The following is a 14582-nucleotide window of genomic DNA, read 5'->3' as shown; positions in this document are numbered from 1 at the left end:
AGGAAAACCAGAGACCTTTGTTCATGTGTTTATCTCCTGACCTTCTCTCCACTATTATCCTATGACCCTGCCATATCCCCCTCTCCGAGAAACACCCAAGAATGATCAATAAATACTTCAGAAATTAAAAAAAAAAAAAAAAAAAAAAAAAAACAAAAAACAAAAAAAAGAAATACAAAAAGTAGCTGGGCGTGGTGATGCATGCCTGTAATCTCAGCTACTTGGGGAGGCTGAGGCAGGAGAATCGCTTGAACCCGGGAGGCGGAGGTTGCAGTGAGCCAAGATCACGCCATCACACTCCAGCCCGGGTGACAGTGTGAGAAAAAAAGGTTAAGATGGCAATGTTAATGTTCTGTGTATTTTACCACAATTAAAAAAAAAAATTTAAAGGGTGAATTTAAAGGGTTAATTATATCTCCATTAGAAAAGAAAGTCTTCAACAATACACAGAAATAACTTCCTTTTCTTCCACTCCCCAGGACCTAGACTTTAAGTACCAGACACACAGTGAGCACCTAATGTTGTGAAATTCCATTTACTTTCTAAAAGCATGTAGAGTAGGTAGACAAGTTACAATGAAGTCATTACGTAACTTTATAAGAAAGGCAAATAGGCTAGGAGCCCTGTCTCATACCTGTAATCCCAGCACTTTGGGAGGCTGAGGTGGGTGGATCACCTGAGGTTGAGGGTTCTAGACCAGCCTGGCCAAAATGGTGAAACCTCATCTCTACTAAAAATACAAAAATTAGCCAGGCGTGGTGGCACGCATCTTTACTCCCAGCTACTCAGGAGGCTGAGGCTGGAGAATCACTTGAACCTGGGAGGCGGAGGTTGCAGTGAGCTGAGATCGTGCCACTGCACTCCAGCCTGGATGACAGAGTGATACTCCATCTCAAAAAAAAAAAAAAGAAAGGCAATAAATTATTCAGCCTGGGTTTGGTCTCTATGTACTATTTCTACTGGAAGGATAAAGGATGAAGAGACAAAATCTCTTCAGAAGAATTAAAAATTCTGTATTGCCTGGAATAAACCCAAATTAAAATTTTATGAAATGAAAAATTATAAGTACAATAAATCTGACTACTGCTTTTACTTCAATACTAGTTTATTTACATACTAGTTTTGTGTTCAAAGTTTTTTGGGTTTTTTTGGTTTTTTTGGGGAGGGGGGACGGAGTCTTACTCTGTTGCCAGGCTGGAGTGCAGTGGCGCGATCTAAGCTCACTGTTCACTCCGCCTCCCGGGTTCAAGTGATTCTCCTGCCTCAGCCTCCCGAGTAGCTTGGAGTACAGGCATGCGCCACCACATCCAGCTACTTTTTGTATTTCTAGTAGAGACGGGGTTTCACTATGTTGGCCAGGATGGTCTTGATCTCTTGACCTCATGATCTTCCTGCCTCGGCCTCCCAAAGTGCTGGGATTACAGCAGTGGGCAATGGCGCCCAGCTCAAAGTATTTTTTAAAAATTAAGAATAAACCACCTGTGGCACATCCAGACAATGCAGTATTATTCAACGAGGAAAAAAAAGGGCTAACAGGCCACAAAAAGGTATGGAGGAAAGTTACATGCATGTTGGTAAGTGAATGAAGCTAATCTGAAAAGACTGCATATTACATGATTCCAACTACGACTTTCCAGAAAAGGTGAAACTACGGAGACAATAAAAAGATCAGTGTGGCCCGGCACAATGGCTCACGCCTGTAATCCCAACATTTTGGGAGGCCAAGGCGGGTGGATCATCTCAGGTCAGGAGTTCAGCCTGGTCAACATGGTGAAATCCCATCTCTACTGAAAATACAAAAATTAGCCAGGTTTGGTGGCGCGTGCCTGTAATTTCAGCTACTTGGGAGGCTGAGCCAGGAGACTTGCTTGAACCCAGGAGGCGGAGGTTATACCGAGCTGAAATCACGCCATTGCACTCCAGCCTGGGCAACAGAGCAAGACCCTGTCTCAAAAAAAAAATAAAAAGATCAGTGGTTGCCAGGGCTCAGGGGAGGAAGGGAAGGATGATGGATAGGTGGAGGACAGGGGGTTTCAGGGCATGAATCTATTTGTATGATACTAGAATGCTGGGTACAATTCAGGATACATTTGTCCAGGCCCATAATAAGCATGACACACAGAGTGACCCCCAATGTACACTATGAACTTAGGTTAATAATAAGGTACCAGTATTGGCTCATCAGTGCTAATGGATGAACCACACTCATCCAGGATGTGAATAAAAGGGAAAACTGGGAGAGGAGGGATGTGCAGAGGAATATGTGGGCACCCTGTGTACAGTACATTCAGCTCAATTTTTTTTCTTTCTTTTTTTTTTTTTTTTTTTTTTGAGACGGAGTCTCGCTCTGTCACCAGGCTGCAGTGCAGTGGCACGATCTCGGCTCACTGCAGCCTCCATCTCCTGGGTTCAAGAGCGTCTCCTGCCTCAGCCTCCTGAGTAGCTGGGACTACAGGCATGCACCACCACATCCAGCTAATTTTTGTATTTTTAGTAGAGACAGGGTTTCACCATGTTGGCCAGGATGGTCTCAATCTCTCGATCTCATGATCCACCTGCCTCACTCTCCCAAAGTGCTGGGATTACAGGCATAAGCCACTGCTCCCGGCCTTCAATTTTTCTATAAACCTAAAACTGCTCAAAAATAAAATCCAGGCAGGGTGCAGTGGCTCACATCTGTAATCCCAGAACTTTGGGAGGCCGAGGTGAGTGGATTGCTTGATCCCAGGAGTTCAAGACCAGCCTGGGCAACATAGTGAAACCCCATCTCTAAAAAAAAAATACAAAAATTAGCCAGGCATGGTGGTGTGCACCTGTAATCCCATCTACTCAAGAGGCTGAAGCAGGAGGATTGACTGAGCCTAGGAGGTGGAGGTTGCTGTGAGCCGAGATCGTAATGCTGCACTCCAGCCTGAGCAACAGAGCAAGACCCTGTCCAAAAAAAAAAAAAAAAAAGTATATATATATATATACACACACACACACACACATATATATAAAATTATCTAGGGTCAAGTAATCAAATGCAGTAGAGTGCTGAAAGTGATGCATTGCGTTGCTAAGAATCAGTGAATTAAATTGGAATACAGAAACAAAATCTGGTAAGTTTCCTTTCTTATCTTTGAACAATACTTATAAAATTAAATTGTTTCTCCCCAAGACAGACATAGCAGGTAATGTGGCCAATTTCTCTCTCCTGCGTTCTTAATTCCCCATCCTCTTGTGTTTCCATCTGCTCATTCCCTATAATTTAGATTTAGATTTAGATCTTATTGTGTGGGTGTGAGTGCTAGAATTATGGAATCATAATTGTCTCAAGCTGCAACTTCTAGGAACAGAATTATTTAATATTTGGCTGTTTCTTAAAAGCTGATTTATTCAAATGAAATTGTTCTTTTGGAAACTTGCTAATCCTAAAAGGATCATCTTCCTGGAAATTTATTTTGCCATTTAACAAATTAGTGACAAAAAGAAAACATTCCTAAAAGGACTCCTGTCTTCAGCCACAGCAGCTCTTCCCGGGTCACCACGAGGCTGACTTCACTTAGTGGTAACAGAACAACCCCACTCGAGCAGCGTTCACAATTACGGAAACCAAATAGTATTAATCATCGTGTTTTGCAGAAGTTTTAACATGCATGACAGATGATTATGGAGATAGCCCCTGCTTACATCAATCTTTTTCTAAAACATATTAATCTGGAAAATAAAACTTTGCTATCAAAACCAGATTTCGCTGTATTTGATATTCATAAGATTCCTGCTCATAAATACATGATTGCCTTGTTTCCTAGCTGGAGGTGGGATCCACAGTCATGTCTGTTTACCGTGAACACTGGGAGCTAGTACAGGCCTTAGGACTAAGGAGAGGACCCCAAAGGAAAAGGAGGATGCTGTGGACACAGGAGAGATGGAGGAGCACGTTCACTGTAGGACCTTGTGTGACAGCAAGAAATCAGAAGCAACGTAAATGGCCACAGAAAGGGGAACAGTTACATTTAAAAAGAGGAAGTGGCCTGGGCACAGTGGCTCATGCCTGTAATTCCAACACTTTGGGAGGCTGAGATGGGTGGATCACCTGAGGTCAGGAGCTCAAGACCCGCCTGGCCTACATGGTGAAACCCTGTGTCTACAAAAATACAAAAGTTAGCTGGGCATGGTGATGCGTGCCTGTAATCCCAGCTACATGAGAGGCTGAGGCAGGAGAATCACTTGAACCCAGGGAGGCAGAGGTTGCAGTGAGCCAAGATAGCACCATCGCACTCCAGCCTGGGTGAGAGTGAGACTCCATCTCAAAAAAAGAAAAACAAAAAGAGGAAGTAGAGATACATGCACTGATACAAGAAATCTTCCAAGACATATTAAATGGAAAAACATTTTGTAGAAATGCAGGATTATCTCACCGGTAAAAAAAAAAAAAAAAACAACCCAAACAACACAAAAACTAAATGTGAGCCATGTGAGCACGCGCACACGCGTGGGCACACAGATAACATGTTGTACACGCACAGAACAGGGTCAGGAGAGGGGCAGTCCCAGCCAACTGTGGCAGGAGAGGAGCAGTCACAACCAACTGTGGCAGGAATTACATAGGGAAATGAGATTGGGTGGGGGTGTGTGTAGGAAGAATCTTTGCCTTCAAACATGTATAAGTTGTCTGAATTTTTTACAAATAACACTGAATAGTTTTTGTTTGTTTGTTTGTTTGTTTGTTTGTTTGAAACAGAGTCTCACTCTATTACCCAGGCTGGAGTGCAATGGCGCAATCTTGGCTCACTGCAACTTCTGCCTTCCTGTGTTCAAGCAATTCTCCTGGCTCAGCCTCCTAAGTAGCTGGGATTACAGGCGTGTGCCACCACACCCGGCTGATTTTGTATTTTTAGTAGAGAGGGGTTTCACCATGTTGGTCAGCCTGTTCTTGAACTCCTGACTCAGGTGATCCACCCACCTCAGCCTCCCAAAGTGCTGGGATTACAGGTGTGAGCCACCACGCCCTGGCCAACACTGAATAGTTTTAACAAAAAGAAAAAATAGAGGCCGGGTACGGTAGCTCACACCTATAATCTCAACACTTTGGGAGGCCGAGACAGGAGGATTTCTTGAGCTTAGGAGTTCAAGACCAGCCTGAGAAACATAGTGAGACCCCATCTCTAAAAAAGATTTTTAAAATTAGCTGGGTGTGGTGATACACGCCTGTAGTCCCAGATACTGGGGAGGCTGAGGTGGGAAGATCCATTGAACCCAGGAGACGGAGGTTGCAGTGAACCATGATCGCACCACTGCATTCCAGTCTGGGCGATAGAGTGAGAGCCTGTCTCAAAATAAAGAGAAACAAAAAGAAAAAAATAATAAAGGAGAAAGAGAGAAAGAAAAGGAAAGTGAAGGAAAAAGAAAGAAGAAAGAAGATACATGCAATAAGCTAAAGAAATTTCAGGAGGCTGAAGTGGGAGGATTGAGTTCTAGTCCAGCCTGGGCAACACAGCAGGGTTCTGTCTCTTAAAAAAGGCCAGGCACGGTGGCTCACGCCTGTAATCCCAGCACTTTGGGAGGCCTAGGTGGGCAGATCGCGTGGTCAGGAGATTGAGACCATCCTGGCTAACACAGTGAAACCCCGTCTCTACTAAAAAAAAAAAAAAAAAAAAAAAAAAATTAGCTGGGTGTGGTGGCACATGCCTGTAGTCCCAGCTACTCGGGAGGCTGAGGCAGGAGAATCGCTTGAACCCAGGAGGTGGAGGTTGCAGTGATCCAAGATCATGCCACTGCCCTCCAGCCTGGGTAACAGAGCGAGACTCCATCTCAAAAATAAATAAATAAATAAATAAATAAATAAATAAAAGCTAAAGTAATTTGCAAAGGGAGACAGTCTAGAAAAATTTTCGTTCTGCCGTTTTGGTTCTGCAGTGAGACCAAAGCTAAGTGAGACCCAAAACTTGGGGAGTGGCTCTTGCCAAGTCCAGATAGCTGTGCCCCGACACAAAGAATACACCCTCTCCTTAGAGACGTTACCTGATTTATGTTTGCTGGCTAAACAAGACAAGAGTCTTTGTGGGCCCTAAAGCTCAATTATTCTTTCTCTCAGACTGAACAGTTGCAAGCTATGGGAGAGAGGCTGTCACACTGGGCTCAAATGAAGCCAATCTGCAGAAAGGAGGTTTTAAGTTGTCTGCATTTCCCTCCAGACATCTTGCCACTGTCATCGTCATTGACACACAGTTGCAGACACTTATTGAGTACTCACTATGTCTTAGGAACTACATTAAGTATTTGATATCCATTCAATCACTTCCACATCTTCTAAAGACATGAATCTACAGGAAGGATGAATCCTAGGAAACAATTTTCAGAAAGTAGCAGATGGAGGAAGAAGGAAAAAACTCCTCCTTTTCCTTCTCTTGGTAAATGATAATATTTTTACTCCTCGCAGATGGTGCCTCCCTGGAATATTTTCAGCAGTGGCAAAGGCAGATTCCTCTGGACTGCCTGGGGCTTTTCACAGCGGCTTTCACTCCTCCATTACCTTCCACTCTGGGACCCTCTTGGAATGGATGGTTTTGGGGGCATGTAAAGATAAAGGCAGAAGAGGTGAGGCAAGAAGGGGAAGGGGTGGAACTGGCAGCATGAAGGAGGAGTTTTACAATGTGAGAGAGAAAAAGGAGAGGAGACAGGAGGGGAGGAGAGAAAAGGGAAAGGAGAGGGGAGGGGAAGAAGAGGGAAGGGAAGAAGAGGGAGAGGAAGCGAGAAGGAAAGGGGGAGAAGGAAGCTGGGGAAAGCGGCAGAATGGAGTTTGGATCTCCCACGTGAAATAGCACCCTATGCAACAGACAAACTATGTCTGGAATTTCCTGCCTGCTGAGCAACACCATTGAACCCAGATGCCACTCTCAAGTTCATGTTCAGTCACATGTGTTCCAGTCAGAGCTCTTAACCGAACTTTAAAAGACACAAGTCTAGGCCGGGCGTGGTGGCTCATGCCTGTAATCCCAGCACTTTGGGAGGCCGAGGTGGGCAGATCACGAGGTCGAGAGATCGAGATCACCCTTGCCAACATGGTGAAACCCCATCTCTACTAAAAATACAAAAAAAGCTGGGCATGGTGGCAGGCGCCTGTAATCCCAGCTACTTGGGAGGCTGAGGCAGGAGAATCGCGTGAACCCGGGAGGCGGAGGTTGCAGTGAGCCAAGATCGTGCCATTGCACTCCAGCCGGGGCAAAAAGAGTGAAACTGTGTCTCAAAAAAAAAAGAAAAAAAAGACAAGTCTAGGCTGGGCGTGGTGGCTCACACCTGTAATCCCAGCACTTTGGGAGGCCAAAGCAGGTGGATGACCTGAGGTCAGGAGTTCAAGACCAACCTGGCCAACATGGCGAAACGCCATCTCTACTAAAAATACAAAAATTAGCCGGGCGTGGTGGCTCATGCTTGTAATCCTAGCTACTCAGGAGACTGAGGCACAAGAATTGCTTGAACCTGGGAGGCGGAGGCTGCAGTGAGCCAAGATTGTGCCACTGCACTCCAGCCTGGGTGACAGAGCAAGACTCTGTCTAAAAAAAACACAAGTCTATTATTAGTTTAAAAAGTATCCTTCTGGTGGTATTCTCTTTCCCGCAACATGCATGAAATTCCCCTATTGCGCAACACTCTCAAAGCACTGAGGGAGATTTAAAAGCATTACACTTACCAAGGGATACACCGGGGCGCTTTTATCCTTTTGAAACAGAATGTCCTCTGTGGTACTGGACACCAGTGACTCCCGGGAGATCCCTGCTTTGGACTGGATGTCGGATACTGTCCTTTCTTGTCCCTCCTCTCTGTTTTCTGGCTCCAAGTCCCTTCTTTCTTGTCCCAGTTCATCTTGGGGCATCTGGTCGGTTTTCTCCTCAAGCTCTCCTGAGGGCTGCCTTTCAGGGGAACTAATCTGTTGTTCCTCAGGACTGATTTGATCCAAATCAAGAAATTCAAGTTGTGTGCTCAGGTCTCTTAAAAGCTCATCTGTTTCTGCATCCTCCAATTGTAAGGAAAGCTTTGACTTGCTACCTCTTTGGGTTTTCTTTAAAAAGAAATAAAAGATCATGATTCCACATACAGTACATGCTGCTATTCACCATTTATTCACCTTTTCTATTCCCAGTCAGCCAGTCTCAGTGTTAGCCTCACCTAGGAATTATGAAATGTTTTTTAAAAGAGGCTGGAACATTTTGTACTTAAAAAACAAAACAAGATGGGGTGTAATGGCTCACGCCTGTAATCCCAACACTTTGGGAGGCCAAGAGCAGAGGATCACTTGAGCCCAGGAGTTCAAGACCAGCCTGGGCAACACAGTGCCACCTTATCTCTACCAAAAATGAACAAAATTAGCTGGGCATGGTGGTGCATGCCTGTAGTCCCAGCTACTCGGGAGGCTGAGGTGGGAGGATTGCTTGAGCCTGGGAGGTCGAGGCTGCTTGTGAAAGATCATGCCACTGTACTCCAGCCTAGGTGACAAAGTGAGACCCCAGCAAGGAAGGAGGGATGAGAGGAGAGGAGAAGGGACAGGAAGGGGAAGGGAGGGGGAAAAGGAAAAGATAAGAAAAGAGCCTGGCACGGTGGCTCACGCCTGTAATCCCAGCACTTTGGGAGGCCGAGGCGGGCGGATCATGAGGTCAGGAGATTGAGACCATCCTGGCTAACACAGTGAAACCCCATCTCTATTAAAAATACAAAAACAAAAAATTAGCCGGGCGTGGTGGCAGGCGCCTGTAGTCCCAGCTACTCGGGAGGCTGAAGCAGGAGAATGGCGTGAACCCAGGAGGCGGAGCTTGCAGTGAGGCAAGATTGCGCCACTGCACTCCAGCCTGGGCGACAGAGCGAGACTCTGTCTCAAAAAAGAAAAAAAAAAAAGAAAAGAAAAGAAAAGAGAAAAGAAAAGAACAGGACAAACACGGGTGTGTTCGAGTTTATTCTTGGCCTACCAGCAGACCCACAATGGCAAAATCATTCTTCTAAGTGGCACTAGTGGTCTCCAAAAGGCTGACTAGGTACAGACAGTCACCTATTCTTAGGCCACAGCTAAGTTCTCCTACTGGGAGCAGTCTGTGGGAAGCCTACACTCCTATTATCATACCGACTCCATTCTAAGGCAAGCTCCTCAGCTGTGGCACACACCTCCTCCAGGAAGCTTTCCCTGGCCATCCTCCAAATTGAGTTAAGAGGCCCTGTTTCATCTCCTGTGCATCTTTCAGTCACTGCACTCATGGGTCTGCCTCCCTACACACCTTAGAGCTCCTTAAAAGAATGGATTGTGGCCAGGTGTGGGGGCTCCTAGCACTTTGGGAGGCCAAAGCTGGTGGATCACCTGAGGTTAGGAGTTTGAGACCAGCCTGGCCAACATAAGTGAAAGCCTGCCTCTACTAAAAATACAAAAAAATCAGCCAGGCGAGGTGATGGACACCTGTAATCTCAGCTACTCAAGAGGCTGAGGCAGAAGAATCACTTGAACCCGGGAGGCGGAGGTTGCAGTGAGCCGAGATCATGCCGTTGCATTCCAGCCTGGGCAACAAGAGTGAAACTCTGTCTCAAAAAAAAAAAAAAAAAAAAAGAATGGATTGTGGCCAGGCGTGGTGGCGTGTGCCTGTAATCCTAGCACTTTGGGAGGCCAAGGTGGGCAGATCATTTGAGGTCATGCGTTTGAGACCAGTCTGGCCAACATGGGAAGACCGAAACCCCATCTCTACTGAAAATATAAAACATTAGCCGGGTGTGGTGGCGGATGCCTGTAATCTTAGCTACTTAGGAGACTGAGGCAGGAGAATAGCTTGAACCCAGGAGGCGGAGGTTGCAGCAGGCCGAGATTGTGCCCGTGCACTCCAGCCTGGGCAACAGTGAGACTCTGTCTCCAAAAAAAAAAAAAAAAAAAGGAATGGATTGTACCTTATTTGGTTTTGTGTTCCCATAGTCTGGCCTATACTAAGCATTCAATTAATGATTCTGAATGAATTGATGAATGAATTAAGATGACTACTTACTGGGAAAATTCCTGATGTGACTGACTGGGAATCGGTAATCTGTGTCTCCAAACGGATCATGGACTCTGTGACTTCTTGGGGCTCCACTGTGGTTTCTTCCTGTATTCCTGAAGCCTCCTTCTCCTGGCATTCTCCAGCCTTTTCCTCAGTTTCTTCCATGACAATCTTTTTGTCCTTCTTCCCCTCCTCCTCCTTCTCCTCTTCCTCCTCCCCTTCCTCCTCACCCGTTTTCCTCTCCTCCTCCTGAGACTCTCTCCATGCTAATGTGTCATCTTTTGATTCCTGTTGTGGATCTTCTACTTCTTTATAATTTGGATTAGGTTCCTCCTCTTCTTTCATTTCTGTTTCTCCATTTTCTCTTGTTGCTTCTCGGGGAGCTTCTTCTGCATCTGACATTCTTCTCTGTAGAGTTTCCTCTAGAGAGATTTTGACCATAATAACTAGCTGGCCCTCGGCTTCCCATTTCCATCTCCTAGTGCACTAACCTATTGACGAAATGTGCACAAATGGCTCTGTTCCCTTTCCACAGGAATAAAAAGAATGTCATGTTTCTGACCAGGCACGGTGGCTCATGCCTGTAATACCAGCACTTTGGGAGGCCAAGGCAGATGGATCACCTGAGGTCAGGAGTTTGAGACCAGCCTGGCCAACATGATGAAACCCCGTTTCTACTAAAAATACAAAAATTAGCTGGGTGTGGTGGCGGGCGCCTGTAATCCCAGCTACTCGGGAGGCTGAGGCAGGAGAATCGCTTGAACCTGGGAGGCGGAGGTTGCAGTGAGCCAAGATCACACCATTGCACTCCAGCCTGGGTGACAAGAGCAAAATTCTGTCTCAAAAATAAAAATAAAAAAAGAATGTCATATTTCTGGTCAGGCACAGTGGCTCACGCCTGTAATCCCAACACTTTGGGAGGCTGAGGTGGGAGGATCAGTTGAGGTCAGGAGCTTGAGACCAGCCTGGCCAACATGGTGAAACCCCATCTCTACTAACAATACAAAAAGTTGGCCGGGCGCGGTGGCTCACGCCTGTAATCCCAGCCCTTTGGGAGGCCGAGGCGGGTGGATCACGAGGTCAGGAGATCAAGACCATCCTGGCTAACACGGTGAAACCCCATCTCTACTAAAAATACAAAAAATTAGCCGGGTGTGGTGGCGGGCACCTGTAGTCCCAGCTACTCAGGAGGCTGAGGCAGGAGAATGGCGTGAACCCGGGAGGCGGAGCTTGCAGTGAGCCGAGCCCGTGCCACTGCACTCCAGCTTGGGCAACAGTGGGAAATCTTTTTTTTTTTTGAGACAGAGTTTTGCTCTTGTCGCCCAGGCTGGAGTGCAGTGGCACGATCTTGGCTCACTGCAACTTCCACCTCCAGGGTTCAAGCAATTCTCCTGCCTCAGCCTCCCGAGCGGCTGGGATTACAGGCGTCTGCCACCACACTCAGCTAATTTTTGTATTTTTTCAGTAGAGACAGGGTTTCACCATTTTGGCCAGTCTGGTTTTAAAATCCTTACCTCAAGTGATCCGCCCTCCTTGGCTTCCCAAAGTGCTGGGATTACAGGCGTGAGCCATCACGCACATCTGGGAAATCTTAAAGTATATGTATTTGTGGCCCAGATCTTAAAAAAATATTGATCCAGGGCCTGTAAACTTTCTAGGAATAAACACCTTGTAGCCTTTTTACTCATTTAAAATATATTCATATTCCTACAGGCAGCGAAATGCATAACCCACATATTAGCAACAATTCTAGAAACAGGAATACGAGAAGAAGCAGGGTAGCCTAGTGGTTAAAAGCAAGGGCCTTGCTGTCAGCTTGTCCTAGCATTGAATCCCATTTCCACCGTGTACTTGCTCTGTGACCTTGGGCAAGTCACTTTACTCCTCAGAGTCTGCATTTTCTCATGGGCAAAATAAAAAGAATAATCCTAAATTCTAGGGTTGTTGTAGAGAAGAGATAACATATATAAAATGCTCAACACAATTCTGGCACACACAGCTTGAAAAAATGGTAGCAGTTGTTATTACTTGAGAGAAAAGTAACCCTAATGTGCAAAGAAATGAACAGTTTGAAAGCCTTCTGACATATTCCCCCATTTATTCCTTATAACAAACAAGAGTTTGAACTAGGAAAACAATAAGGATGGATACTTTATCCCTAAAGAGTTGGACCCCGAACAAAAAAAAAAAATCCCATTTTCGGTGATATCAGAATAAGAGAACTCAACACTTTGAAAATAAAGTCCCAAAGAGTACACAGTAGAAAAGGTATGTCTATTTCTTCATTTCTTTCTCAGCACTAAATGTATCAGCTCCTCAAATTCATCTCTGGTAAAAAAAAATAATAATAATAATAAAATAAATAATGAATGGATAAATGAGTTTGAGGCTCTGAGAGGTGAAGTGACTTATTCAAGATGACACCGCTAGTAAGAACGAGATCTCTCTGGCACTTAGTTTTTCCAGCTGAAAAATCATCGCTCTGATTCAAGTCTAGGGCTCTCACCACCGAGCCTCTTCTGACTGAGCCCAACTTCGCCGGCGCATCTGGACAGCCGGGTTCGAGCCGCAGGGGTTTGGGGCAGGGGTGCCAGGTGCGTGGCTCCGCGTGGGGATTAAAGCCCAGGTGCGGCCTCTGCCTCCAACTCAGGTCTCCCTAGGGCCGCCCCAGGTCCCACAAGGGTCAGGTCGGGTAAGCGTCCCCCAAGGGGCGCCAGACCCCGCCAGGCCGGGGGCCCCCTCGCCAGGGCCGCGTGGCCTCCACCCCGGACTTACAGAGAGCACCCACCCCGGTCTTCAAAAGGCCAGAGTCGTCCCGCCGCTTGGACCCCTCAGCCACCTCCCGGGCCTCCTTCCAGCGGCCGCCACCTTCTCCACCAGCTCCCTAGTTCTGGTTGCCACCCAAGCTCCGTCCCCATGGCAACCGCCGCCGCCGGAAGCGACAGGCCCTAAAACGACAGAGCAGGGCGGTGGTCACGTGCCAGGAAGCGGTGACGAGCGTGGCCGACGTGCCCCCTGCCGGTCGCTGGCGGCATAGGCTTTCCTCGCTTTTCTGTCCTTCCTCCGCTCGCGCGATCCCCACCTTTTCACATGGTCCCGTCTCCTGAGAAGCTGCAGCGGCCAATACTGCCAATTTTTACTTTCCGCAACCTTGGCAAGATGGGGTGGAGAAGTATGAACTCGGATACAATTCTCTTTTCCAAAAGCAAACTGAGTTTCCAGGTCTCATGGATGCAGCACACAGCTGTCCTGCCTGCCTCCTCACCGGGCACCACGTGTTGCAGACAATTCCAGCTGGCTAGGGGTAGATATGACACAGGGTGCACCAGCTTGCGGTTCTCAGCACAAAGCGTTTCTGCAAAACCAGTCTGGCTAAATCTATTAGGATCATTCCACGTCAAAGTGGCTCTCCACTAACATCTCATGGAAGACGGCAACAGGTAGCCACAGGGGTTTCCACTGGGAGCCCTGCAGGAAACCAGCCAGAGCCACTGAGGCAGAAGGCTCTCTGCTGCTGTCATTTTAGGAGAATGTGAATAATTCTCCCGGCCCACACTGCCATGCCCCAGTGATGGTAATTTGATTAATATGCATACATCTTAAAATAAAAAAGAAAGGATAAACTGAGGCAAGCTGTGTTTATTATAGTCTGAGACTTTATAAACACAGACTGGAAAATACGTGGAATTAGAACATGCAATTTAAACAGCAAACATTGGTAAACACAGCATGTCTGTGGCTACCAGAGGGGAATACATGTGGCTGTCGCGTCAAATAGTTTCAGGGAATTCACCCAATAGGAGGGCTTTGGAATTGAGTGTGAGAACCTGTGGCTGGAAGCACACAGCAATACGGATCCCATCAAGGCGAGCTGGTATCTGTATCCAACCACAGCAAAACCAGTCCCAAGGAACACAGGGCTTGCCTGGCAGAACTGCCAAAACAGAAAGTGGTGTGCAAGAACTGGGGAAATGAACACTGATACCATGGAGAGGAAAAAATAATTCAAAGCATCGGCAGGAATCCCTGAGAACCATTTTACCATCTTAAAAGAGACAAAAAATAAAAGGGAGGAAGAATAAGCATTTTCAAGAGATCTGATCTACTCGTTCCTATCCACACCTCAGCGGTTTACAAAATAGTGCTGATCTCAGGGCATAGTCAGGAGGGTCAATTATAAAAAGTCAAACTAGCAGTGGGCTGGGCACAGTGGCTCACGCCTGTGATCTCAGCACTTTAGGAGGCCAAGGCAGGAGGATTGCTTGAGCCCAGGAGTTCGGGACCAACCTGGTGAACACAGGGAGACCCTGCCTCTACGAAAAATAAATTAGCTATGCATGGTGGTGCACGCCTGTGGTCCCAGATACTTGGGCGGCTGAGGCAGTGCCCAGGGGGTCAAGGCTTCAGTGAACCTTGATCATGACACTGCACTCCAGCCTGGGTGACAAAGCAAGACCTTGTCTCCAGAAAACAAAAACAAAAACACACAAAAACGGAGGGATTCTTACTACCGAAGTGAAAGAAGCTTGCTGCCCTCTGGTGGGTTCCTAAAGAGGAAGCTGACATGACACCACGCTGGGCCACCTGGGA

At 46.7% G+C, this 14582-nt stretch overlaps 1 protein-coding gene across 9 annotated transcripts in view; it reads right to left on the bottom strand.

The window, feature by feature from the left end:
• CFAP251 (cilia and flagella associated protein 251) overlaps window positions 1-13588 on the bottom strand; it is an 86621-nt gene extending 73033 nt beyond the window's left edge. For 7 of the 9 annotated variants that reach the window (XM_054441793.2, XM_063646790.1, XM_063646788.1 and 4 more), the window contains exons 1-3: window positions 12768-13588; window positions 9999-10414; window positions 7676-8044 (exon numbers count right to left, since the gene is read on the bottom strand). In XM_054441793.2, the coding sequence (XP_054297768.1) occupies window positions 7676-8044; window positions 9999-10394 (765 nt within the window). In that variant the 5' untranslated portion in view covers window positions 10395-10414; window positions 12768-13588. The remainder of the gene's footprint in view (window positions 1-7675; window positions 8045-9998; window positions 10415-12767) is intronic. The other 2 variants (XM_054441794.2, XM_063646789.1) reach the window with 1 other exon arrangement.
• Between the last annotated feature and the right edge of the window lie 994 nt (window positions 13589-14582).

The sequence above is a fragment of the Pongo pygmaeus genome, chromosome 10 (assembly GCF_028885625.2).
Source record: "Pongo pygmaeus isolate AG05252 chromosome 10, NHGRI_mPonPyg2-v2.0_pri, whole genome shotgun sequence".
NCBI classification, from domain to species: Eukaryota; Metazoa; Chordata; class Mammalia; order Primates; family Hominidae; genus Pongo; species Pongo pygmaeus.
The sequence above is the reverse complement of the archived record's forward strand: the minus strand, read 5'-3'. Positions and strand labels throughout refer to the sequence as shown.